The 27,722-nt window shown below is 36.8% G+C and overlaps 1 protein-coding gene across 9 annotated transcripts in view; it reads right to left on the bottom strand.

The window, feature by feature from the left end:
• The window catches only part of RIC1 (RIC1 homolog, RAB6A GEF complex partner 1), a 156,142-nt gene that overhangs the window by 27,708 nt on the left and 100,712 nt on the right, over positions 1-27,722 (bottom strand). For 7 of the 9 annotated variants that reach the window (XM_042243427.2, XM_042243428.2, XM_004004364.6 and 4 more), the window contains 13 exons: positions 27,242-27,333; positions 25,480-25,568; positions 19,748-19,892; positions 19,010-19,058; positions 17,230-17,382; positions 15,252-15,455; positions 10,669-10,707; positions 10,256-10,366; positions 9,227-9,316; positions 8,277-8,437; positions 7,160-7,295; positions 2,263-2,379; positions 968-1,696 (listed from right to left, as the gene is read on the bottom strand). In XM_042243427.2, the coding sequence (XP_042099361.1) occupies positions 968-1,696; positions 2,263-2,379; positions 7,160-7,295; positions 8,277-8,437; positions 9,227-9,316; positions 10,256-10,366; positions 10,669-10,707; positions 15,252-15,455; positions 17,230-17,382; positions 19,010-19,058; positions 19,748-19,892; positions 25,480-25,568; positions 27,242-27,333 (2,115 nt within the window). The remainder of the gene's footprint in view (positions 1-967; positions 1,697-2,262; positions 2,380-7,159; positions 7,296-8,276; positions 8,438-9,226; positions 9,317-10,255; positions 10,367-10,668; positions 10,708-15,251; positions 15,456-17,229; positions 17,383-19,009; positions 19,059-19,747; positions 19,893-25,479; positions 25,569-27,241; positions 27,334-27,722) is intronic. The other 2 variants (XM_042243429.2, XM_060409430.1) reach the window with 1 other exon arrangement.

Below are 27,722 nucleotides of genomic sequence, written 5' to 3'. Positions count from 1 at the left end.
CAGGCAGAATCTCAAACCAGGTTTATGGTTAGCTTCTTTAAACAATTAAAAACAACTCTGCGGTAATTTGGAAGAACTTTTACTTCTCAGCAATTCCATGCCACCAGGAGAGAGATTACTGTGGAGGGCTCAGATAAACCCACTAATATTCAGAATAATTATTTACTAGTATGTTTATTATATACTTTGATAATCATATGTAATATGTACATATTATTATATGTATTATAACACATTATATGTATATACATACATGTGCTTCTCTGGTGGCTCAGACAGTAAAGAATCTGTCTGCAATGTGGGAGACCTGGGTTCGATCCCTGAGTTGGGAAGATCCCCTGGAGGAGGGCATGGCAACCCACTCCAGTATTCCTGCCTGGAGAATTCCCATGGACAGAGGAGCTTGGGCTATAGTCCATAGGGTCACAAAGAGTCCAACATGACTGAGCGACTAGGCACAATGTATATATGTATATATATACATACAAGACATTCCTTTAATATTATTCAAAATAATACTGTAAACTCATTAATTTGTTTTAGGCCTATTTATGGGCAAATAGGATTAAAAAAAAACCCAACCCTGCAATGCTACTTTTTAACAGTAATTTTCTGCCATCATATAGTAAGATTGAGTTCTTCAAAAGTAAAGATAAAAACTGAACAGATAAGTTGACTCTAATAGTTCTTTTTTTCTTTGTAGTATTTACTTATTTGGCTGCACCGAGTCTCAGTGGCAGCATGTGGACTCTTTAACTGCAGCATGCAGGATCTAGATCCCTGAGACCAAGGACTGAATCCAGGCCCCTGCATTGGGAGCATGGAGTCTTAACCACTGGACCACCAGGGAAGTCCCTGTACTAGTTCTTTAAGCACGATCACAGTGCCAACCAAGGACATTTGCTTTCTTTCTCCTCTAGGTTTATGCTCACTAATTCTTATACATTTACAAGAAGAAAATTGTTACCTGTAAGATAATAAGGTAAGATGCAGCAGTATCTAAATCCTGAGCCATCAAACATTCCTCAAACAAGTCCTTGGGGTTTCCAACAGCTGCAAAAAGGTAGTTCCACAGGGCATACTCAGTCTTCCTGGCACAGTGAACAACTGTCTGCAGGAAAAGGGGGAACTCGGTGATAAACTTTGCCACCGTGGGAAGCAGAGGGTCGGGAATGGGCTCCCGTGAGGTAGCTTCTTCTTCCAGCACTTCATGGAGCATGAGCTCCAGTACGTGGGGAAAGTAAGGCAGCGCGGCACAGGACTGGGCTAAGAGCAGAGCTTGCTCCCCGAGGTTCCTCACCAGCAGCTGACGCAAAATGTGATGGAGGTAGATCTGAGAGGTTCTCTCCACGACACAGAAAGGGAAGAGCACCTCCAGCTGTTCCCTAGCACTGTTCCGAGAATACAAAGAATCGTAGAGCAGAGTGTCATTGACAGCACCAAGGACTAATGCATCTTCAAACAGAACAGCCAGGGGATAGATATTTATGTGGAAAGGCAGCATGATCCGCTGGGACAAGAAGGAATGGGGCTTGCGGTGATCCCTGGGGAAAAGAGGGAGCCAGACTTTCATCCCGGCACCTCCACAGCTCAGCCAGAGGGCCTCCAACAGGTGACGCTTCTGTTTATTTGCACGACATGTGGTCCAGACATTTTCAACAGACTGGGCTAGTACAACAGGAGGACAGAATGGCAACTGGAGAAAAAGAGACTGAAATCAGTTCCTTTCCCATTAAATTTGTAGATGAACTTTTCCTAGGTACTAGTTTCTCAAGTCTTTCAAAATAATAGTATAAATTCTGGGGAAAATTAGAGGAATCTGTTTAAAGTTAGTAATACTGCCCTGCCTTTCAAAGTAAGTGTACTTAAATCTAAAAACAAAACAACGCCCCTCCCCCAAGGAACTTCACCAATTTATCCTGTTTTTCCATTAGAATTATTCCAAACAATAACACCTAAGCAGTAACGTCTGGCATACAGAACATTTTATTATCACTGTAGGATCTTATCCTCCACTTTCCACAGTCTTGCACCCAAAGGCTTACAACTAATTTTATATACTTTCTCAGTTTCCAAATCATAAGATAATACTCTGTTCTTAAACTCTTTTATCCCCTCATTCTTCTCCCAGACATCCTTCACATTCTAAGCAGCTCTCATCTAACTCACAAGCCTCCTTTGGTTAGGGCTGCTGTCCCTGTCTCGGATCTGAGGGCCAGACCTGACATCCTTCACATTCTAAGTGGCTCTCATCTAACTCACAAGCCTCCTTTGGTTAGGGCTGCTGTCCTTGTCTCGGATCTGAGGGCCGGACCTGTCCCTCTGCATCATGATGAGCTGTCCTGCCAGATTCAGCATAATGCTCTCTGCATCGCGAGCCTGAAAGGACAGTGAGTTGGATTCATATGAATTAACAAGTATACTTTCAGCATTTCCCCCACCAAGGCATAATGCTTACAGGTTAAACAAACAATACTGAGTGTGTATTACGGTCAGTCATTCTGTTAGACTCTACTGGAGTCAAGGAGCTGTCTGGCTCCAGTAGTACAAACTTAACACAATGCAATTAATAATTAATTAATGAAAAGGTGATGGCAGAGTTGAATTATCCTGAAAAAACTAAGAGACTTCCAGAAGTTCATAAAAGTGAGACCTTGCTTCAGTGACCTGATGGGCACAGCTAGAGAAGGCTTAAGGATGAAGTGGGACTTGAAGGGTGAAGATGACATACATGGGTGGGAGAAAAACATTTGGTACTTTAGTTGAAGAATGAAATATAAATGACACAAGAAGATAAAATAGTTCTACTGTGAAAGTGAGAACAATCTGGCTAGATTAGGGATATTACAAGAAAAAACACTGATGGTAACAGACCTTTAAGGAGGGCTTGGAAAGTCAAGTAAAAATATATCAGGAAATAAGCCACTACTTATGGTCCTTGAATAAAAGAGTTATTAAAGATTCTGAGTTATTCAGGATGGATGACTGAGGGGAGGAAGATATCATGGGTAGTAACTTCAGGAATGAAGTAAATAGTCTGTTTTATTAAGGAAAATTTCAATCAAACCCCAAAGTAGAAAACCTAGGATTCCCATCTTTAAGTTTGAGGAGCACTGCTTTAAAGTATATTTTCAGCTATCAAGTCATTTTCACTTGTAAAGAGGAAGAACATTTTGATTAAAACAAACCAAAAGCTTACTTATATTCTAGACATGAAGGATAAAAAAACAAAGCTGAGTCAAAGATGATTTCAGGGTGCTGAATCTAGGTGAGGTGCTAGAGAAGTTGTGGTCTTCATGGACAGAAGTTAGAAGGAGATAGTAACTTAGGAAAGGGAATCTGAAGAGTTTCCTTTTACTGCCCATTAAGTTAGAAAGAATCTTAAGACTTCCAGATAAAAATGTTGTGAGAGATGACTAAACTGGAGATGAATACCAGAATCATTGAACCATAATGGTAAGGCTGGTAAACTGAAGGTAACAGATGAATTTTCTGAAGCAAAGTATGTGGCAGCAACAGAGCAAAGGACCACTGGCTAAGCTTTTGAAGGCAAGAAGAGAAACAAAGCATGATGCCACGAACCAGAGAAGGAGAGAGTTTTAGGAAGGAAACGACGATAATTAAGATGGCATGGATTGTGTCCTAGCTTTGACTCCTGCTGGTTGGCTGAATTTAAGCTCCAATATCATTTAGGGTTCAGTCAGGAAAACAACCATCACCCTATGTATTCTACTTGCAAAAAATAATCAGATACGTGAAATGCTCATTTGTACTGCTCTAAGACATAAGAGACTGTGTGTAAAGAAATGGCAAAAGGATGCTGAATACTTAGAGACTCTGTCACTCATTTTTGCTTTATATCATCCAGGTAGGTAATAAGCATGTTAATTTAAAATGCAGGAATTTGAAAAATTACCCCACAAAAATCTGTAAGCAACTGTTACAAAGCTCAAGAATTTTACTTGGAAAGGAGTCTTCCATTCTCAATTTAGCACATAAACGAAAAATGAACATCTGTCCATAACACACGAGAAACAGTAAATAACTTGGAGTTAGGAGAAAGAAAAATGGAATTGAAAAGCTGGGTGAGAATTATAAGAACTAGAGAGGAGAGGAAACCGAACATGCAATCCCAAGAATCAAACAGTATGATTGGAGGGACAAACGGGTTTCCCTGGTAGCCCAGATGGTGAGCATCTGCCTGCAATGTAGGAGACCCAGGTTCGATCCCTGGTTTGGGAAGATTACCTAGAGAAGGGAATAGCAATCCACTCCAGCATTCTTGCCTGGAGAATTCCATGGGCAGAGGAGCCTGATGGGCTACAGTCCATGGGGTCATGAAGAGTCGGACATGACTGAGTGAATAACACACACACACCCACAAACTCCTCAAACACTTCCAAAGACCTGAAGAACATCCACTGCAGTTTACTAAATACGTTAATGTTCATAATGACCACTTTTATGTTTTTAGATATAAAATACAGTCGTGAATTTACTATTATTTCATTTAAAAAAACCCAACAAAACAGGGCTTCCCTAGTGACTCAGTGGTAAAGACTCTGCTGCCAATGCAAGAGACATGGGTTCGATCTCTGGTCTGGGAAGACTCCACACGCCCCAGAGCAACCGAGCTGTGCTCTCAACCTTGGAGCTGCACTTACTGAAGCCCACACACCCTAGAGCCAGTGCTCCGCAACAGGAGAAGCCATCACGCGGAGAAGCCTGTGCACCGCAATTAGAGTAGCCCCCGCTTGCCACAGCTAGAGAGAAGTCTGCTCAGCAATGAACCGCCAGCACAGGAAAAAATAAAGGCACAGAATTCTCCATTTTTCCCTTCAGCTCTATCCACGCAGTCAACATTTTTTACTGATAATATCACAGTACATAAGAACAGGTGACCATTATAGCCCTCTCAAGCAGCTTTGATGAACTTTTCAGAAACTGAATGTAACACAAAATCTGGGACCACCTGTATCCTCAAGGTCCTAAATCTGAAGGAACCCAACAAACCATCTAAAATCCCTGGTAGGTAATTCTCATTGGAGCATCAGAGACAAGGGGCTCACCTGTCTCCTCAGGGAGGCCACCTTACTGTTGAACAGTTCTCACTGCTGGTTTTTTGTTGTTAAATCAAGACTTGCTTTGTTTTTTAAACCTTGGCCTTCTCTCTGTGCAAGATGTAATCTATTTCCTCTTATCTTTCAACTTCTTATTCTGCTCTTTACAAAGTTAAGTATCTCCTCTTGGTAAAGGGGCCTCTTGATTAAAATGGGGCACCCAGTGTTATTCATCTTCTGACTGCCTACTCTATCTAGAATATTCAAGAAGTCTTTTTCTTTAATATGACTTCAAACATGATGAAAAGTACATAAAATGTACACCCCCCAATCTTATTCTCATTATTCACATTCACAAATACTGAGGTTTGTTTCACCTAACCCTTTTCTCTTTTTATTAATACTTATTTTGCCAAAGTATTTTAAAGGAAGATATCATGCCATTTTACTCCTATACATTTAGTAGGCATCTCTCAAATATAGGGACATTTGATTATATAATTACAATGCCAACATCACATCTAAATTTAATAAAATTTAGAACTATTTCTCAGTGTCATCTCTCAGTCAATATCGCTAATTGTTTTAACAGTGTCTTTTTGTAGCCTATTTGAATCAAGATACAAATGACCTTATGAACTGCATTTTTTTGTTATAGCTCTAAAGTCTTATTTAAAAGAGTCTTTTCTTTTTACTTCCACATTAATGACCTGCAGTTTTCCTACAGAATGTTATTAAACTAAACCTCTATCCTTGTATTTTTGATGAATAGAAAATGACTCAAGAAGCTTGATTCAGTTCAGGCTCAATGCTTTTGGCAGTAATTCTTCATGTGAACCTCAGGCTGCATCACCCCAGGAAGCATGCGTGGTTCTCCTACTTTTAGTGATGCTAAGACTGACTAATGAGGCTTTGGCATGACAACTCAATACCTTCATTGTGAAGTTCCCATCAACCTTTCATTGATTTCAACTGGTGGTCACTGAATCCACTCATTTTTTCAAAGGCTGCAAAACTGATTCTTAATTCTCAAATTCCTTCCATATCTTTTAGCTAGAGTTCTTCTGTAAAACATTCCTTTTTCATTAACCAGGACTATCTGGTTACATGAAATATGAGTTTGCAGAGAAAACGGAACCTGTATTTTAAAGGCACTCAGCGGAAGTGCCTTAATAGGAAGTTTTAAAAGACTAGACAGACAGGGATGACAAGTAACTCCACACAGAACTTTTCTTTGAAGATGGGTTCCACACTAACATGAAGTTTGGAAACATAAGTTATGCAACCTGGGTCATGGTGGCAACGCTACCTGCACAGTTACTTTAACCAGAAGCTATGGGAGTATCCCTTCTCTTTGCTCATAATTAACTAACCATGGAGTCCTCTGTCATATTCCTTCTACTTCTTTCTGTCTTCTTTCCACTACCCAAGTTTGGGCCACAAACACCATTCACCTAGATCACTGCAACAGCCTCTTAGCTGCTCTCCCTTCATCCAGTTTTGTCCAACTCTGGTTCATTTTCTTCCTTTGTAATGTTTTCTCTAATATTACAAAGCTTAGATCTAATAATATCTAGCTTAAAACACTTTAGACTTTAAGACAAAGTCCACAGTATCAATAAGACTATCACACTCTATGTTCCAGTCACTGCGAAATTTCTTCTATTTCCCTGAATGTGTCCTGTTCTCTCTTATCTACAGGCCTTTGAACTGTTCCCTCTGACTGAAATTCCTCTTTACTTAGATAACCACCAATTATTCTTCAGGTTTCAATTTAAATGATAGAGAAACCATCTGTGATTGCTTAGACTACTCTTGGCTTTTGTTATACAGTATAACTTTTATACACAGAATAACGTTTTAACACAGTATCACTTTTTGGTATACACATCACGTTTGTATTAATTATCTATGTAATTATTTCTTTCTAGTATTAGCAAAAACCATGTTTGTTTAGTTGGCACTATAACCCAGCATCTTCACACAAGGTAAATTCTATATATTTAGTATGTATTTTCTGAACAAATTAATAGTTCCTAATATCAAATTAAAACACAAAGACCCAAAAACTCTAAAGAGCTCTGGTAACAGAATGGTACCTGCTGTGGCATTTTCAAGGTGATTCCATTCTCTGTACTCACTGATGTCAGAGTGACAGATACCACTAGGAAAGGGTGAGGAATGTAGCGTGACATGGATACTTCCTGAAGAACCTGAATACCAGCAGTATTTGGACTGTAAAAGAGCAGGAAACAACAATTCTAATAAGTTTTTTTACACCTCAACAATTCTAATGAGTTCCCCCCCCGCCATTTCCACTACAAATAGTATCAGAGTTTATGTTTATAGGGGCCCCAAATACTTTCTACCTACCATTTCCACCTCCCCAAGTATCCTTTAAACAGCAGACTGACAAGGCTGTGGCACTCAAGAACACAAATGGAGATGAGGGGAGGGAAAAAAGGGAGTAAGATATAGAAAGTAAAAAAGAAATTGGGAAGAAGCTTACAGGAATAGCTTAGTCAGCTGAGAAATAGTTGGGTGAGGAAGGAAATGGGTTCTATCTAAGGTGATCTGTTTTTATCTTTATAAAAGATATCCTCAATTACTTAAGCTACTTCAGCAAACACGCACTTCATAGCTTTTTTATAAAAAGAAACAAAAGCCATCTGAGAACAAAATAAAACTCAAGAAGTGTGGTCTAAATGCTGCAAGTCAGCTAGACGCCAAGAAGAATATAGGCAACACACACAAAGAGCAAGAAGACTGTCAGTTTTTCCTTTTCTAGACTACAGCCATCTAGGCCAGTGAAAATGTACAAGAGTCTGCTAAGGGCATGCTTCCTAAGCCCCTAAAACTACAGAAATATTATAAATTTCCCCAAGTTTCTAGAACACTAGGAAAATTAATAACTTGTTATCAGGATGTATAAAAAAGAATTAATATTTAAAATTTTACCCAATCCCAAACTAGTGTTTTTTTTCAAATGAATCCAGTAAGATTAGCTGAAAAAATTGGTAAAGCTTTATAGTTTCTTTTGGTAGCTAAAAAATAACTACCATACAAAGATCACTAATTAAAATTCCTTGCTTTACGAAACTCTTAAAACAAAGGAAACCAAATATAAAATTAGAATAACTGTTTTGAGAAATAAAACTACAGAGGAAGCATGATAAATAAGAGCAAAAAATGACTCTATATATTTTATATACTTACCCATCAGATTTTCTTTCAATACTGTAAAGGCATATTGAACAGTCTGCTCTAAAAACTATTACCATGTCCCGGAAGACACTAAGCAGCAATGTTTCTGCTTGTGTTTTGGTGACATGAGCAAAAGCATTGTCCAGATTTGAGGTTCGCAGATACACTCTGAGCTGTAGAAAATAAAGACAACTGTAAAAAGAAGATACCTACCATGGATGACTAAATACTAAATACTAGACATAATGTTTTTTAATTTACTTTTTTTCAAGAGGAGCTAAAGACTAATTTGAGCATTAATAATAAGTGGATGTTTCTATTTTGACAAAGTAGGCACATTCTACAAATAACTAAAAGATGAGTGATCAAAACTGTGATGTACTATTATGAGATACTCCTTTTAGACCTGCATATTTAGACATGACATCAGGTGATGTAGTTTCTCAAAAAATGAATATATAAATCAATCAATATATCTCTAAGGACAGACATTCTTATAAACTTTTCAACTTTTAACTATTTTTTATTAGTTACAAACTTTATAGAGAATGGCTAAAATCATTAGAAAAAGTAATCACAGAAGTCCTGGTTATTCTTTAATTTTTTTTTTAAAAACAGTAACTTGAAAATCCCATTAGCTAAAAATGTAGAATTTTTTATTAAAAGGAAAATGTCTCGTTCATTTTCAGTAGATTATTTTTATATAGATCAAACAATGCTGTGAAAGTGAAAATTGTTAGTCACTCAGTTGTGTCTAACTCTTTGTAACCCCACAGACTGTAGCCTGCCTCTGTCCATGCGGTTTCCAGGCAAGAATATTTTGGAGTGGGTTGTCACTTCCTTCTCCAAGGGATCTTTGGCAGGCAGATTATTTATTGTCTGAGCCACCTGGAAAGTCCTTAAATAATGCTTCATATCTTTAAAATAAAAAATGTATTATTTCTGAGAGAACAAAAACATACCTCTTCTTGACGATCGCTTATGTTATAACATGCAAGGACAATAAAATCATTCCACCAGGCTAAGCCACCTGTCACAATCATATTCTGCTCCTTAAAGAAAAAAAATTTTACATTTATTCCTGACAGTAATACATTTGTAAAATATTCCTAATCAGACAATGAAAGCTCTAATTATTTCTGTTCTACTCTCTATTCTTCCCACCCCACAACATTAAGTGTTACTCGAGGGCCTTTATTAATAATGATTCAGATCCTATTTTTGAAAAAAAAAAAAAAATGTGTATTTCTGTAAGGCAGAAAGTACATCATTCAAAGTAACTGGGAACCATGTAGCATTGTTATTCCACATTCAATACATCTTGGTTTACATTCTGGCTTTATCATTTATCAGCTGCCTGGCTCTGAATCCTATATAAAATGGTAATAGTAGTGCCCTCACTGGGTTGTTATTAAGACCCATAAGATACATGAAAATTGCCTGGTACATAGTAGGCACCTAGTAAATGTCAACTTCCTTTTCTATTCCTCCTATTTGATTCTTGCAAAATCCAAATGCATGTTTGTATGCCACCCAGATGTTTATATTGTACACAGACAAGCAGGAAATGATCTCAAATTTTGTGGAGATTTATTCCAATAATATCTGATGAACTCTACCTGAAATGGAAGAGTAAATTCTCAATTACAGGATTAGTTTCTGATATTAACAAGAATTAAAAACTAACTATCTCAACGGACATGAACTTGGGTGAACTCCAGGTGATGGTAAGGGATGGGGGGCCTGGCATGCTGCAGTCCAAAGGGTTGCAAAGACTTGGACACAACTTAGCGACTGAAGAACTATCTCAATACAAAATCCATTATCAAATACCAAGTACCTTATCAGAACTGACCCTTGGACATAATTCAGTCATTTTGTAATGTTTTTACTTTTTAGTAAGTAAACAGGGGTTTACTCTATACATAATTATATTGTAGTTAGTTCTCCCACACTTTGACAAATAGGTTTTTAATTTCAAAAAGACTAACCTGGGTAATGTTTCCAAAAAGCTTCCATTTTTTGGTGAGTAAAGAGTAATGTGCAAAACCAAACTTGCCAACAACAGCAATATTCTGGCCAAGCTTATCAATAGCTGAAAACTGAATTTAAAAAAATTAAGATCTCTTCCTTGAACTTTTTATTTAGACATAAAGAGCTAAGGATTATGTCAGGACGGCACACTATTAATAAACATTTGCTAGGTGAATTAAATGTAAAATGTTAAATTCAAAAATCATATTTAAATTATATTTAACAAAATTATAGATTTACACCAACAATGTACAAGGAATCAAGTATTGAAACTTTTATCAATTCACCCACTGAAAAGCTCAATCCCCAGAATACCTCTTGCAGCACATGCCATCCACTGAAAGTTAACACCAACAAAGTAACAACTCACCCGTATAGGCCAATTGCTCTCTAGATAGGTGCTGGAAATCTAGGAAATAACATATCAGTTTGTAAGACTTTTGAAATGTTTACTATATTCAAATGTAAAGCATCAGCATCATAATATGAGATTAATTTTCCTGTAATGTTTAAAGTGCTCCCAAATAACTGAGTATTATTGGCAGCCAATATTGCATATCGCCTGTCTTATCCATTTCACTATATGTTTCTAGACATCAGGCTTTCCTCTTTTTTCTCTATACTGTTTTTGTTTAACTACTGAACACTCAATCAATAACGGAATGACAAAAGATATTTAGAGAAGCATCTACAATGGTAGCCAAGAACTGTGTAGCCAAAAACAGTCTGGTTTTGCTGATATGAACCATCTCTAAAATCTTATCTAATAAAATCAGAGCCTCAGCAAGAGTTGTTGTTTTTCTTTTAAATAGCACTCTTTCTTATTTTTATATTTTTCTGATTAAAAAAGCAATGCATGCTTATAAATTTTAAACAATATAAAAGTACACAAAGTACAAGCTGAAATTCTTCTCTTACATCACTGTTCAGGGGAAACAACTAATTAGTTTTTATTCTGTCTCTAAACAGCCATGTACACATAAAAGTGTATCTAAGTCATGGCTATTTATTCACCTACAAGACTTTTAATATATTACAGGTACGAACTCTTCATCTGCAACATCAGCAATAGATGTATCTTTCCATGCTGTCTGTCTCATTTTTGTTACATGGTGTCATTTTATTACTCTAACGAGAATTTTAAACTTAAAAAATCCTCTGTGAGATATCAATGCAGATTAAGTCAAGTTTAGCTTTATTGAGACTGTGACCTCTCTCTTAGTCTGCTGATTAAATAGTTTCACGAACACATGGTGAATGAAGGGTGAAAATTAACAGAACAACAGAACAAAGGGAAAATCTTCTGTTCCTGGAATAACTACTGAACCTTCAATTTATTTATTTTCCTTTTACTCAAAGAAAAATCATTACATATTTTAAAAAGGAGAGCCAAATGAAAAAGCCAAGTAAATGCAATCAAATCCAATAAGCTTCTTTGTGTAATGTGAAGACAAAACCAAAGTCAAGCAAAAAAAAAAAACCCAACCCCAAAAAACCTGCTGAAAACATCTGTATTAACCTTGATAAAATTTATTCATAAAACTATTTTTGTTAGACTTCACTTACTATCCAGTTAGTCAACCTAAAATCTAAATAAATTAATAGCTTTTAGTACATTAGGAAGTTCTTAACCCCAGAACTGCTTACGTGTGGATGCCTACTTTAGAGAATTAAGTGATAGACATACTTGAAGAATGCTAAACTTGTATCTTAACAGATATGCTGTACCATTCAGGCCAGCTAGCAAAATTCATCATGATGGGTGAAATTAGTGCAGAATAATGGTAATCTGAGGTAACGATCAGGTGGCAAAGTAAAATTTGAAAGTAGTTTTGTAGGGGGCTATAAGTGAAACTCTTTTTTTGAATGAAGAAAATAAAAATAGTCACTTGAAGAAGGATATTCCTGGAGTACAACTGGGCTAGCACCCAAGACGCTGAAGAAACAAACAAACAAAAAACACAAAATGCCTCACTTTCCCCAAACCTTGGTATTTCATAGTATTTATGAAATGTGTGAGTGGGTAAAGTGGGAAGTGAGATCTCACTGCCAAAGTGGATTCCAACACGAAGAGTTTCTAATCACAGGAACCAAGGTTAAATCTTATTATTTGATCACACTCTGATGAATATCTCTAAGAGAAAACAATGTATTCTATCCTCCAAAAGTATATGAGATGCCACAAATGGCAAATGGTTTGCTTTCAAAACTTACACTGAAGCTTTATTTATACAGTTTTATGTCTTGAAGATGCTATGAAATAAGAACAAAAACTTTTATTTTCCCTAGGAGATCTACATATTACCTGAACTTTGAGTTCCACTCCTAATACTGAGAACAGAAAATGGCAAAACTAAGAAAAGAGGTGGCTAATGAATGATGAAGAAACTCAGGTCAGGACTGTATACTCAGGGCACAAAAGTCATGTCACACCATTGGGAAACCCAGTGCAAAGCTACAGAATCTCTACTCTTAACATCTTAGGATTTTTCCATCTCTCATAGAACCTAACTCTACCTTTTTCCCTTTGAAGTCATTCTGCTAAAACCCTGTCTTCTCCTCAGATTTATTTCTGTCTGTATCTGGTGAGATTGTAAAAACCATCATCCTAGGAGATCTGATCTGTGCCAAATACCTGGAACATCTGATTCACATTGTAGAAACGAGAGCAAATCATTTATAAATTAAATAGCCTTTACAATCCTCTTCGTTGACTTAACAAAGTGCCTGATACATTACCCTGCTTCTGACAAGCATGCATTTGTGTTATTTTTGTTAAAGGAGAAAACATAATTAACATAGAATCTTCTGACCAGGAAACTAATGAGTATAAGGTAGAAAGCTTAAACAAACAAACAAAAAACCTAGTAGTCTAGATGGGGAACAGACAGAGCAAGCAGGATTAGTTGAGCTCATCTGATGAACTCTAAGTTGTATAAGAAGCATACAAAGTATTAATCATGCAAACAAAGCCACTTTGATGGAGGATGCAGGCACTCTCCTGGACAAGAGTATGTGCTGAAGGCGGAATTAAACAGGCACCCATGTTTCTCCAGGGAATACTTACTAAAGGCTAAAATGTCTGGAAGGTAAAGCATTAACATTATATGGACACTGTAAAACCACACTACCAAAAATACCACCAAACACACACCACCAAAACAATGCATTGACTCTTGTGGCTAGATTACCAGCAAACAAAAGCATAGGGCAACTCAAAGTAAAAACAGTGCCAAGTAGGCACATGCTAGGTTTTATTAATAGACCTAAGTCAGCAGTATATTATACGCTTCAACATTTAGTACCTAGGTTTTAAGATAGGTTCTATTATTCCCTGAATTTGTATCATGGCAAGGATCAAGTCTGCCACTATTCTGCTGTGTGACCTTGGGCAAGTCACCTAACTTCCCTGAGCTTCAATTTCCTCATGTATAAAATCTAGTCGGACTACATAATTGCTAAGGTCCTTCCAGCTCTAAAAATTCTATGAGTCCATTATAACTTAATTTGGGGGAACTACAACAACTCTAGCATTATTTTTATTAGCTTTAAGGAAATGGAAACCATTAGGTAAAGCTAGAGTTATGTTTATCTTTCTGAGTATTTTGGATATCTGAAGAACAGAATGACAGAAGAATCTTGCTAGTACCTAGTTGTCTGAAGTTGTAAAAGCAGTGTTATATGCTTCTACCACAGGCTACTTCATAGATGGCTATGAATCACAGAATCACTGAATTTTTGAGCTGGAAGGAAATTCCGTTTTTGTCATTGCCTGATGGATTTTTGAGTTCCAGACCTACCTTCTTCGATCCTCTGCTCTACTTGGCTCTCTGGCAACACAGACCTGGCTAGGCAGAACTGGCATTCATGCTAGGTCAGTGTAGAATGAATAGTTCAAAGTATGGGGGAATGAAAATAGCAGAGAAATGGCTATAGGAGAGAAGGGAGCAGTGGAAAATTTTAGTCAAGGAAGTAGCTGATGCAGTTTTATTTAATAACTGTTACTAATTATAAAATGGTATGCACATTGTTTGATTTTATGAATTTATCAATGTAAGTTAAATACATTTTCTTTTAGTGTATACCACATGTCAATGTAGGAGATATTCTTCCTTTAATTTTTCACACAGAGACCATTCTTCTATCTCTCATTATCTTCACTCAAAGTCAACTGAAAATAACATGGGAGGTGAAGTAAGCTAGGTAAAAGTATAGAACGTAGGAGACAAAGAACTGTGGAAACAGACAATGCCTACAAGAGACTGACTCAAGAGCAGACTCGGCTGTATCTAAGACACTTTGGTGACAAAACTGGGACGAAAACATTCAGGACTCTGAAATATGTATGAAAGTTTCTTTAAGAAACTTCAATTTACTAATTTGTCCAAATTAATTTTGTTTTCAAAACTCAGAATTAATTTCTATATTAAATGTCAATTTATCAGAATTACTAAAAAAACTACTAATTTGAAAGTTATATCAGAATGAGTAAATAGTCTGGAGCAAGACCAAGTAATAATAAAAATTTCAACAATAATGTTCTAGACTAATCACAAGTCTTCATCTTGGGTCCAAAGTCAGACAATTAACCTCAATGTGTACCCATCAGGACTACAAGATCATCTGGACAGTGTCACTTTTCATGAAATTACCACACTTCTGCCTCTGCAATTCTAGAGCTAAATTTACACCAAAAGAAGGCTGACAGTCCTGCACAGTAAAAGGGCAAAGCATAAACTTCTAGTTTGTGAAACTATTCACTTACTAATGGACTGGGGGAAAGAAAGGAGAAGACAAGAGGACGAGAGCACAGGAAAGCAGGAGCCGTGACAGTCAAAAAAGGCTAGGAGGTTCCTCAGTTCTCTAAAGCACCGAGTGAACTGCTTAGAAATCTGCTTTAGGTGCTGTCTTAGCAAGGACTAAGCCACCAGCCAACAGCATCTGAAGACTCACCTGCACTACATGCCAATGCCGATGACCAAGCAAAGTGCTTAAACTCTGAGACTCTAAACCGCCACCTGCAAATGGGCTCTTTTCCCGACGGGTTTTGTGATCAGAGTGAGCTGAAGAACTCCTGGGATTCTGGCTCTGTGAGGCCTCTCCACAGTTCAAGTACAATCGATCCTCCCCCTGAAGCAACACTTGCTCTTGGTTACTCTAGATGGGGGAGAAGGAAGCAGAGGGAAGGAAAGCAAATAAAAACAAGGAAGGTGGGGGAAAGTAAGTAAAATGTCAATTTAGTTTTATTGCTGGGAATATACCATACATTTCAGCATTGATTTTCCTCACAGAGGACAAGACTACATAAAAATTGCTCACACTGTTACACTTAAGACTAACAGGCAACATTTTAATGATTTCTTCCCAGTGTAAAAAAATCTTTATTAAAGTTTGTTTTATCATATAGATTCCAAAACATGCCCAGGGTTACAACTGCTATAGCAGTATCTTTCTTAACTACTTCAAAATGGCAATGCTATGAGAGATTTTCCATCTGAAAAGTGAATAAAACTACTCAATGTCTACAATTTACAAAGTAATTTTATATAAAGTATCTCATGAATGGTGATAAGAAAACATGTCTGGTCACTTTGTATATATGCTCACCGATGTGCCCACATGGCAAGGAGTGGATTAGACACAGGGATAACTGGATTCTGGAGGATCTTTTAAATCATGGGGAGGAGGAAGAGTAGCCTACATCTGTGGTCCTGGTTCAGAACAATTCAATAATTGCTTGGTGAATGCTTGGTTAGTACCAAGGGATGTGCCAGGCTCTGAAGACATTTAGAGAAAAAGTTTCTACTTCTGTGAAAGGCCAGTGTTTTCAAATGTAAGCAGATTATTCACTCACTATTTTTTATAAATTAGACAGATCAGCACCCCAACCCATCATGTTCCCACTGTAGTCCAAACATCATCTTGACATAAAACTTGGGATGCTTTTATATTATTATTTTGGATGAGGGAGCAGAGGAAGAAATCCTCTACTCTTGTTTTTCTTATTATTCAACTACAGTAATAAGGTCTGAGATCCACAGTATTTTCATTCTTTCTCAGTGTGTTGTAAATTTTAATTAGAAACTGGTTGCACCATATATTTAAAAATCCATTGATGGCAGATATGCATTTCTATCATGTAACATATACTATTTTTACATAGAAATATTCTTACAAATAAACAGCATATTAATATCTTACTTCAGACTGATAAACATGAATTTATGTTATAATTTGGGGCAGTGTTTCCCAAAGCAGGATTCTAGGCTTATTTTCTTGCAGGTCTTCCTTAAAAATTCATAGGTAAGTAAGCTTGGGAAATATTGCTTTCTATATACCAACTTCCGGACTTTTATGATGCACATTAGCGTTATCAAAGACTAGATTCCTATGGTAAAGAAACTTCCACAGCTTTGTTTAACTCCTTTATTTCATACAAGACAACAGAACTTTTTCTTATTCTATGTAATTGCTATTTATATTTCTCACAAAATGTGCCTGGTGGAACACACTTTGGGAAATACAATTAACACTAAATTTTATTCAAGTAAACCTTTAAAGACTGTTTTTCCTCAAGTTGCTTATGATCCTACTTAAAAAAAAAAGCATGGGACTTCCGTGGTGGTCCAGTGGTTACAACTCCGTGCATCTACTGCAGAGGGCGCAGGTCTGAGCCCTGGTCAGGGAACTAAGATCCTGCGGCCTATCCCCTCCAAAAGCTAATCCTGCTCAGAAATAAAATTTAGGGGTATTATTTAATATAAATTAAAAAGAAACCTAATAATCACAGAAAATATACAATCGAAGATCGTATGTCAATTTTAGGAGTACATGCAACATATCTATGTCATAAGGACACACCTGTGTCTGATATTCTACATGAAAGCCATTAAAAACAAAGCCAAACAGAGTTTTAATTAAATAAACTTACCATACAAGGGTTTACAGTGAGTGCACTCTTGATAAACTGAAACAGTAGAATACCAGGCTGTTTAACTATACTCTTGGAGTCAGACTCATTTTCAGTATTTTGAGAACCAAATCCACTGATTACCCAGAGGTGATAGCCTTCAGCACCCCAGCTCTTAGGGAAAGAGGTGGGGGAGAAAAAGAAGAGGGGGGAAATCAAAGCAATAGAAAATGTTATTTTTTCCTGGTTTTAAATATTTGAATTCTCAAATAACCAACAATAAGCATTATTAATTACTTCTGAAGGCTGGAGATACCATGACAAACACCACAGACAAGAATCATACACCTACATCTACTATATCTCAGATGTGGAAACCATGATTGCTCTCCACCTAGAGTAGGGAAAACACTACGTACTAATCCTAGCTAGAAATCCTAAGAATTGCCTACTGCTGTCTGTAACTTCTCTATTAATTTAACTGCCTCTCAAATACAAAGAACTTCCTCAGAGAGACAAGATCCACATTACATAGCTGAAGCTTGACAAACAAGCACTGAAACAGGTACAATCTTGTACAGAACAAAGAACAATGGACTGGCGACTATGAGACTAGGGTTTCCACTGCAGCTTGGCTACCATTTTGTTGTACTACCTTGGCCAAACTATTTGGTTTCACAGGGTGTAAGTTTCTTCTTTTATAAAATGAGAGTGCTCAAAGAAATTAACCAGGCCCAGTCAATTTTAATATTCTATAACTAGATTTCATGATTGTTAAAATCACTTAAAAAAAAAAAAATCATGGGAAGAGTAGTAATTCCTAACCTGCAAGGCCAAGAAAATACTAATGAGGGGAGGAGAGGTCCATGAATTGCTACAAAATTTCAGAAGTTCTGCTTTCCCATGAAAAGTTTCAGTTGCACAAGTTAACTAAAATGCTTAGATTCTTAGTTTGTGATTAAAATAGCAGCTTAGTGAGGCTGGTAACACCAGTTGTTGCACTCCATTCAGAAGCACTGATTGGCAGTCACAGAAACGGTGTTTGAAAACTTAAAACTATGAAGGTGCGTAGAGCCTTCACATGGGATCCTTGGTGATGAAAGGTTGGGAAACCCATGGTTTCAAGGCAACCATGGTGGTCTAAATTCTTCGAGAAACCCACGATCAGAAAATGCCTTCCTCTGTGGAGCAGGAGAGAAAGGTAGTGGTAAGCCTAAGCCTCACAGCCACGAACTTCACAAAAATGGTACAGAGAGGGCTACAGTAAGAAAATGTTTTTATGTAAAGACAAGGGTAGTTATACCTCACTGCTTTCTACAGAAGCTGTTGAAAACTGATGGTAAAAATACTATTACAACAAGGACTACAATTCTTTTGATATACGTCTACGGAAAAAGTTTAAAATATGCTCAAATAATGTACATGTCCTCCAGGAAAAAGACCCAATGAGCACTTCACATTAAAAGAAAGGAGGATATGGGAAGTGGGTGCTGAGTCACATAAGAAATGCAGGTAATGTTTTGGAAAAACAAACGCCTGATCTGAACAGTCACTGTGTTCACAGAGGTGACAGGGCTTGCTGGACACATCAAAACAAAATAAAAATCACACACTGAAAGTTAGATAGCCTGTTAAAGACAGACTGTTAAAGATAACACTTTCATTAAAGCACGAACTGTGTAAGAAGAGTCTTATGAGACTAGAAGAGCTTTTTAATTTTATTAGGTCAGTATGAGGGAAAAAAAGGAAGAAAAAAACCAAGTTTTTCACACTGTATCAATATTTTATAGAAAGAACTTACCATAGAGTTGATTTTAAGGGGATCTTTTTTGGTACCATCTGACCTATAGCTGAAAGAGAAGAGAAAATTAAAAAGAATCTTCTAATTGCATACAACATTTAGCTTTAATTTTTTAAAAAATGATTTTCTTCCTTTGAAAGAGAAACACACAATACTCTGTGAAATATGAGACTCCTGGTCAATATACCTAGGTATGTCACTGAGATACAGTCTTCTAGGTACTAAATAATTTCTTGACAGGGTCATGCAGTTTGGGCAGGTGTATTCATTATGTCAGGACTAAAGTTCAGCATAGCATATGAAACGGGCAGAGATATCAACCCACTTCTGTCAACCCACAGAGTACCTATATTAACTCAATGAGATAATGTAATTTTTCATTTCCTACTAGCTACTTATATATATAGTTTACAGCACTTATTAGGTAATAAGCTACTTGAATAGATTCATGTGTGATTTAACCTTGAATGAAACATTTATCACATACACAATAGGGGTTTGATAAATAAATCCATTTTTATTGAATGAACAATCAACTGAAAGAGGACAGATGTATGAGGAATTGATACATTCTGAATAAATTAATTCTGAACCTTATAAACTGTTTTGGGGGAAGAGTCAAATAAGGCAAGCTGGTAGCTGTATGACAAAGTTTGCATGCGTGTGTGTGTGTGTGTGTATGTGTATTGTTTCAGAGAAAATGGAGTTATTTCGTCCAAAATTCCTTTAGTGACTCACGCAAAATCTCCTCCAAGTGTACAAATCAGCTGGGCTCCAAATACACTCCATAAAGAAAGGCCACCATATTCCCAGGTTACTATTACAACACTATTGTCAGGAGACCATCTGACCAACTTAACAGCTCCTGTTTTGTTCCAAATGTCTGTTAAGAAACCACAGAAAAGTTAAGGATAAATGACTGCTTCATATTTAGTACTTTTTACAGCCTCTATCTTCAACTTGAAACAAGCAGAAAGGCATGTCTGCTTCAATGAGATGAATTCAGTTCATTTAGGGCTATTTAAAATTAGTATGATCATCAGCCTGGGCCTGATCTAAGCAGAACAAACTCTGTACCCAAGTGATTCGTAAGAACCCAGAACCATTTCTTGCCACTATTAGCTTAAATAACTATTGATACAACTGTGTGGTCTTAAAAACTCTTTGGCTTTGGGAGAATCAGTTTCTCTAAGATGGGAATAATATTTCCCTTGAATAATTCAATACAATATCAAAGTACTCTACAAAGTATGAGGTGTTTCAAAATATAAAATATTTTACCATGATCTCCATGTTTTTCCAGTAATATCAAAGGGACTCAAATTAAAGCAAATTGAAGTTTAACCTTATATTAGGATTAAGTAGGTAAACTCCAGCTTCAGCACTATAGATGCTTACATCTTCTTTTAACTAGTAATACTTCTAATCCTATATATAATTACTAAAGGGGAAATTTTCATTGCATAGTAAAATCCAAGTTTCTTTACTGCAGAGTTAAATGAAACATACCAGCATTTCCCATCAGGAATTCAAAAAGATCTGTATGACCTTCTTTACAATTACAGTTCTTTACATCTGCAGTATTAATAAATTTTTGTTGTAAATATATCTGCTGCAAAGGGGTGGTATACAGATATTAGCCTACAGAAGACAGGCTTGGTTAACAGAGTAAGAACTTTTTCCCTCTGCCTATGTTTGAATCCTCACATTACCATTCCCCACCATAATTCAGGTATATGAATAACTGGTATTTATGTATATAAAAATGGGAACATATCTAAGCAACATCATATCTTTTTAGTATACTTTACACACCTAGGAGAGAAATTTAAATCCAAACCAAGAAAAAAAAACAAACTCAAATCAAAGCTTATAAGCAATTCCATGTGCAAGAAAAAAAAATAAGGTTTAGATGTATATTTAATATCACAAAAAGCTGCTAGTGTTTTAGCTTACAAACAGTATTCCTATTATCCCAAGTAAACATATGTATCTGTATCTGCATCTACATACACACAGATGTACGTATTTTCCAAGCGTTATACACATGTTAAAAAAATCTAGGTACAGAGATGTACCATAAAACAGTAACGATGGTTAACCTAATTTTCAAGTGGCAGGAATACAGAAAATTTATCTAGCTGGTAACCTACTGTAAACTTAGATTGTGATAATCTGCATAATGAGAAAAATGTAAAAAATAATCCCCAAACTTGCTGTTGAAGTTGAATTTGCAAGACAGAAAGGACGATCTCCAGGAGCCAGAAGAAAAAAAAAACAGTGAGACCAGTTAGTGCTTCAATTAAGGCAGCCTAGGTGTGAAGAGTGGGAAGTGATGAGGCAAAAACAGTTGGAAATATAGGGACAGAAGGTTGGAATGGGACCTAGCTGTGATTAGGAAGTTGGGGGTCTCACATCCTTATGCAAAGACAAAAAAAGGGGTTTCAGGGCAACATGAGTCTGAGAATCAGAATGGAAGCTGATGATCATGTAAGGATTCCTGATGTGCTACCATCTGTAAAAATCAGCCAGTGAAGCCAGAAGAAAACATAGATGCTTATGTCTATTCCAGAGGCAGGACAACACAAGCTTCCCAACATTTTAAGCAGCTTTATAGCCAAAAGTTACATAATCCAAAAGGGCAGCCCTCTCCCATAACAAAGACCACAAGAGCAAGAGTTAGCAAATAACTAAAGGGAGAAATGGCATTCCAAGAACCTGAGAAAAGGAAACAACCTGAAAAATTCAGTACAGTGTTGTCAAACGATCAATAGAAGGGATCAGAACTTCCTGTAATGATGTAAATATTCTATATTTGCTTGGTCTAATAGACAGCCACTAAGCTGTATCAGGCTATTTTACATTTAGGTGTAAAGAGGCAACTGAGATTTCATAGTAATCCAAATCTATGCCCCCAATCCCTAATCCCAAAGAAGGTGAAGCTGAATGGTTCTATGATGACCTACAAGAACTTTTAGAACTAACACCAAAAAAAAAAAAAAAAAAGATGTCCTTTTCATCACAGGAGACTGGAATGCAAAAGTAGGAAGTCAAGAGATACCTGGAGTAACAGGCAAGTTTGACCTTGGAGTACAGAATGAAGCAGGGCAAAGGCTAACAGAGTTTTGCCAAGAGAACGCACTGGTCACAGCAAACACCCTCTTCTAACAACACAAGAGACAACTCTACACATGAACATCACCAGAAGGCCAATACTGAAGACACTGATTATATTCTTTGCAGTCAAAGATGGAGAAGCTCTATACATTAGGCAAAAACAAGATGGGGAGCTGACTGTAGCTCAGATCATGAACTCCTTATTGCCAAATTCAGACTTAAATTGAAGAAAGTAATGAAAACCACTAGGCCATTCAGGTATGATCTAAATCAAATTCCTTACGATTACACAGTGTAAGTGACAAACAGAAACAGAAGATATTAAGAAGAGGTGGTAACAATACACAAAAGATCTTCATGACCCAGATAACCATGATGGTGTGATCACTCACCTAGAACCAGACATCCTGGAATGTGAAGTCAAGTGGGCCTTAGGAAGCATCACTGTGAACAAAGCTACTGAAGGTGATGGAATTCCAATTGAGCTAGTTCAAATCCTAAACAACGATGCTTTGAAAGTGCGGCACTCAACATGCCAGCATATTTGGAAAACTCAGCTGTGGCCACAGGACAGGAAAAGGTCAGTTTTCATTCCAACCCCAAAGAAAGGCAATGCCAAACTACTGTACAATTGCACTCATCTCACAGGCTAGCAAAGTAATGCTCAAAATTCTCCCAGTGAGGCTTCTATAGTATGCGAATGAAGAACGTCCAGATGTTCAAGCTGGATTTCAAAAAGGCAGAGGAACCAAAGATCAAACTGCCAACATCCACTGGATTACAGAAATACAGAAAAGTTCCAGAAAAACATATACTTCTGCTTTACTGACTTTAAAGCCTTTGTATGGATCACAATAAAATGTGGAAAATTCTTAGAGAGATGGGAATACCAGACCACCTTACCTGCCTCCTGAGAAATCTGTATGCAGGTCAAGAAGCAACCATCAGAACCAGCCATGGAACAATGGACTGGTTCCAAATTGAGAAAGAAGTACATCAAAGCTGCATATTGCCACCCTACTTACTTAACTTATATGAAGAAAATCATGAAAGATGCCGGGCTGGATGAGGCACGAGCTGAAATCAACACTGCTGGGAGAAACAGAATAACCTCAGATATGCAGATGACACCATCCTCATGGCAGAAAATAGAGGAACTAAAGAGCTTCTTGATGAAAGTGAAAGAGGAGAGTAAAAAAGCTGGCTTAAAACTCAACATTCAAAAAATGAAGATCATGGTATCCAGTCACATCACTTCATGGCAAATAAATGGGAAACTGGAAATAGTGACAGACTTCATTTTCTTGGGCTCCAAAATCTCTGTAGATGGTGACTGCAGCCATGAAATTAAAGGACGATTGCTCCTTGGAAGAAAAGCTATGACCAACCTAGACAGCATATTAAAAAGTAGAAACATTACTTTGCTAACAAAGGTCCGTCTAGTCGAAGCTATTGTTATTCCAGTAGTCATGTATGGGTGTGAAAGTTGGACCATAAAGAAACGTAAGTGCTGACGAACTGATGTTTTTGATTTGTGGTGTTGGAGAAGATTCGAGAGTCCCTTGGACTGCAAGGAGACCAAACCAGTCAATCCTAAAGGAAATCAGTCCTGAATATCATTGGAAGGACTGATGCTGAAGCTTCAATATTTGGGCCACCTGATGTGAAGAAATGATTTATTGGTAAGACCCTGATGTTGGGAAAGAGTGAAGGCAGGAGGAGAAGGGGAAGACGGAAGATGAGATGGCTGGATGGCACCGCCGACTTGACGGATATAAGTTTGAGCAATCTCCAGGAAGTTGTGATGGACGGGGAAGCCTGGCGTGCTGCAGTCCACGGGGTTGCAAAGAGTCAGACACAACTGAGTGACTAAACTGACTGAGGCAACTAAGAAACGTTTTGATTTTCTTTTAGTTTCATTTAAATAGCTATCGTACTGGATATCACAGTATGGATAAAACAGAAACAGGGCTAGAAAACACAATCAAAACACACAGCATCCTGTTCTTGCCAGCTGCAGCAAAAACTCTTTAGGAAATAAGGAAAAAAATGCAACCTTTAAAAGCTATGCAATAAGAGTGATAAAAACTTAAGGAACTAATTTCTATTTCCGGCTATATAGCAAATTTGATAGCTGGATTGACTCTCCACACTGCAACAAGTAAAATGTTAAACAGAATACTTAAATATTTCAAAATATTAAAAAACACTGGGAGGTAAGTGGGTGTACAGACTGCTGTTGCCCTGAATTTTTCTGCCAAAACCTAGAGACCTGACTTTCACCTACAACAACTCTCAGCATATGAGGGACAGAAGATAAAACTCAGAGCTTGGCCAAGACGGGGAATAGAAGATACCCATGTAATGCTGAGAATACAATTCCATGTTCAAGGGAGAGTGAGAAATAAACTCTACCACATAGAAGGTGAAAAAAAATAGCAAGGAGCACTTTCCTGTTTTTGCCCATGGTATTGAATGGAAAATAAAGAAGCTCCCCTGAGAATCTGCAACCACAAGCCAGTCCTTAGGCTCATCTACAATCTGTGTAACTTATAGGATTCAAAAAAGAAAAAAATCCTAAACAGAGAATATAATGCAAAGGCTTCAAGACTAATGTAATTTTCCCAGGTGACTGGAAGAAACAGACAGATATCCTCTCAGCAAAAACTCATTTCAATCTAGTTTCTGCTTTCCTGACCAGAAAACATATATACACTTTCTTTCCTCCTTTCTTCTTGACTCAAGAAGTAATGCTTGGGCCTTAGAAGTCAACCTGTGATCATGAAAGAAAAGGCCAAATGAATGCCAAGAGCAGCTTACCTTTGGATTTCTTGCCAATATAGAGAATAAATACTATTTGTTTAAGGGATAGTAAGCTGGGTTTTCTATTAGTTTCAGTCAAAAACATTTCCAGTAATAACAGATTTTACACTTACTCCAGTGGACAGAATTCATCTAAGAGTCACAAAGGGAGTTCCGAGAGAGATTTTTTTGTTTTATTCACTACTGTGTACCAGCATTTAGAACAATGTCTGGCCTATAATTACTTGTTGAATGACCAAATGGAAATGAAGGCATAAAATAATAGAGGCAATGAAATTAGGAAAGAGTTTAAAGCAAAGCCCAGACAAGCAACATAGAGGCTACGACTAAGTGAGGATAAAGAAAACTAAATGGAAGAGATAAAAGAGGTCTTCCAGGAGACTCTAGTAGAAATCCTTGAGTTAGAGAGAATTGTTACATGTTTTAATAATACTTGGCCTTTGGCATCCATCATCTAATTCAAATCAAAACTCACTACACATATTATCTGTAATTAAGAAGAAAGAAAAAAAAAAAAAAAGAGGACTCACCAGGATACTGTTTTGCTGTTAACTCTAGTTTATGAGACAGCTGCATGGCTCCAGTGGTGTTATCTATTGTATAAACCTGTACAGAACCACTGTGAAAATCAGATAAGACTTTCAGTGTAAAAAGACAAATACAAATATAAAAAGCATGACTATGGAAATATGTTCTGCTGATAGGAGTGTAAACTAGAACACAACCATTTTGTAAATGATTTATAGTCATCTCATAATCTGAAACAAATGCATATTCTATAGTCTAGTGATTTCACCTATAGATGTACCCCAGAAATATCCTTGTCTCTGTGACATATACAATATCATCATAAGACTGTTAAGTGCAAAGAAATGCCAACCATCCACACGTCCAGCAATGACAAAGGGAAGAGAAACTGTGGTATGTTCATATAATAGTATACCATACAGTACTGAAAATGAATTTCTGTCCTATACCTTAAAATGGACAGCATATCTCTCTACCCACCCATCTATCTATATCTATATAAATAGTATAATTTCATTTCTATACTGTGAAAAACATCCAAAACATAGTAGTGAAATACATTTGTGGTAAAAATACACAAAGATATAAAGGAAATTTGGTGGCAATTAGGTTAGTCTGAATATGAATGAGTTTTAGATCTTATTGAGGATTTATCATTAATTTACCCATGCATTTGATTAAAGATTGTGTGTCTATGTAAGAGAAAATGAGTTAGGAAGGGACTGGGAGACATGATTAGCAAGTAGGAGTGATAAAATTTATATTGGCTAGCAACGTTCTATTCCTTGACCAAGTTGTGAAAAGATGGATGCTTGTATTATAATTATTTGTAAAACTATGACTATCTTGATTACACACTTCCCCATTTGTTTTCATTTTATAATATGAAAATTCCAAAGGGTATTATAAGTTCTATGTCAATAAATTTGACAGTGTATATGAAAGAAACCAATTCCTAGAAAAATATAACTTGCCAAAATGACTGAGGAAGAGATAGAAAAATCTGAATCTTCCATAAGGCTATTTTAAAAATGAACAGGCATTCAATTTTACTTTGAAAACCTTCATTATTAGAATCAAGGAAAGAAAATGATTTTACAAATGAGCTTTAAATTTGCTTGTTAACTAAGGCACACTCACTAATTTAAACGCAAGTCAACACTGATGTCTTAAAAAGAAAGGATTAGGGGCTTCTCTGGTGACTCAGAGGTAAAGAATCCACCTGCAAGAGACACAGGTTTGATCTCCGGTCCAGGAGGCTTCCACACACTACTAAGCAACTAAGCCCATGTCCCATAACTCTAGAGCTCAGGAGCCAAGCCCACCTGCCACAACTACTGAAACTTGTGCCCCCTAGAGCCTGTGCTCCACAACCTGCAATGAGAAGTCCAGCAGCCCCCACTCACCACAACTAGAGAAAATCCTGCATAGCAACTGAAGACCCAGCACAGCTGAAAATAAATAAAACCTCCTCCTGATGTTATTTAAAACAATAAAGAACCTAAATTTTAACTGATTTAACCTAAACTTGTGATTCAATTTCCTACCACTAAAAAAAAAGCTCACAAATTAAAACACCTAATCTCCAAAATCTGCCCTTTATATTTGCTTGCTTCAATTAAAATACTTTTACATTTTATATTAAGGTTGATTCATAAATTATAAAAGGTACAACAAAGTTCCTAAGTGTGTTAATACGAACATCTTATGTTTTTTAAAAAAATTATTTTTGGCAATGTGTTAAAATACAGGCATCCACATTACCTCGCACAACCAAATGCCATCAGTCGATACTTGTTATTTACTGCTACACAAGTTCCATCAATAACATCTTGTGGCCAAACTCCATGAAGCTGCTAAAATTAAGAAACATAGTTAAGATTTAAAATGTGTTCTCCAAATATACTTCAATTAACATAATTCCCCTGCAGTAAACATAATTTCATAAGGTTTTATATGGTTCTTTATATGGTTTCATCTGGATAGGAAAATATCCCATCAAGACTACCATCTGGATTTTCCCTTAAAATCTTAATTTCATTAACTGGTTTAATAAATATTTCCAGATGAGCTCAGTCTAGTGCTAACTCATTTATAAAACACTAAAAGATGGATATCTGATCTCTAAATTCAAATTAATTGAAGACAATTTTCCTATTAAAAAGTAAACCTCTTGATGGTAGAAACTGCATCTAACTCGCTCACTATTCTTCTTCTTCTCATTTAGTACACAGTGTTTTACTTT

The sequence above is a fragment of the Ovis aries genome, chromosome 2, assembly GCF_016772045.2.
Source record: "Ovis aries strain OAR_USU_Benz2616 breed Rambouillet chromosome 2, ARS-UI_Ramb_v3.0, whole genome shotgun sequence".
NCBI classification, from domain to species: Eukaryota; Metazoa; Chordata; class Mammalia; order Artiodactyla; family Bovidae; genus Ovis; species Ovis aries.
Note: the sequence above shows the minus strand (reverse complement) of the source record. Positions and strands in the feature narration are given on the sequence as shown.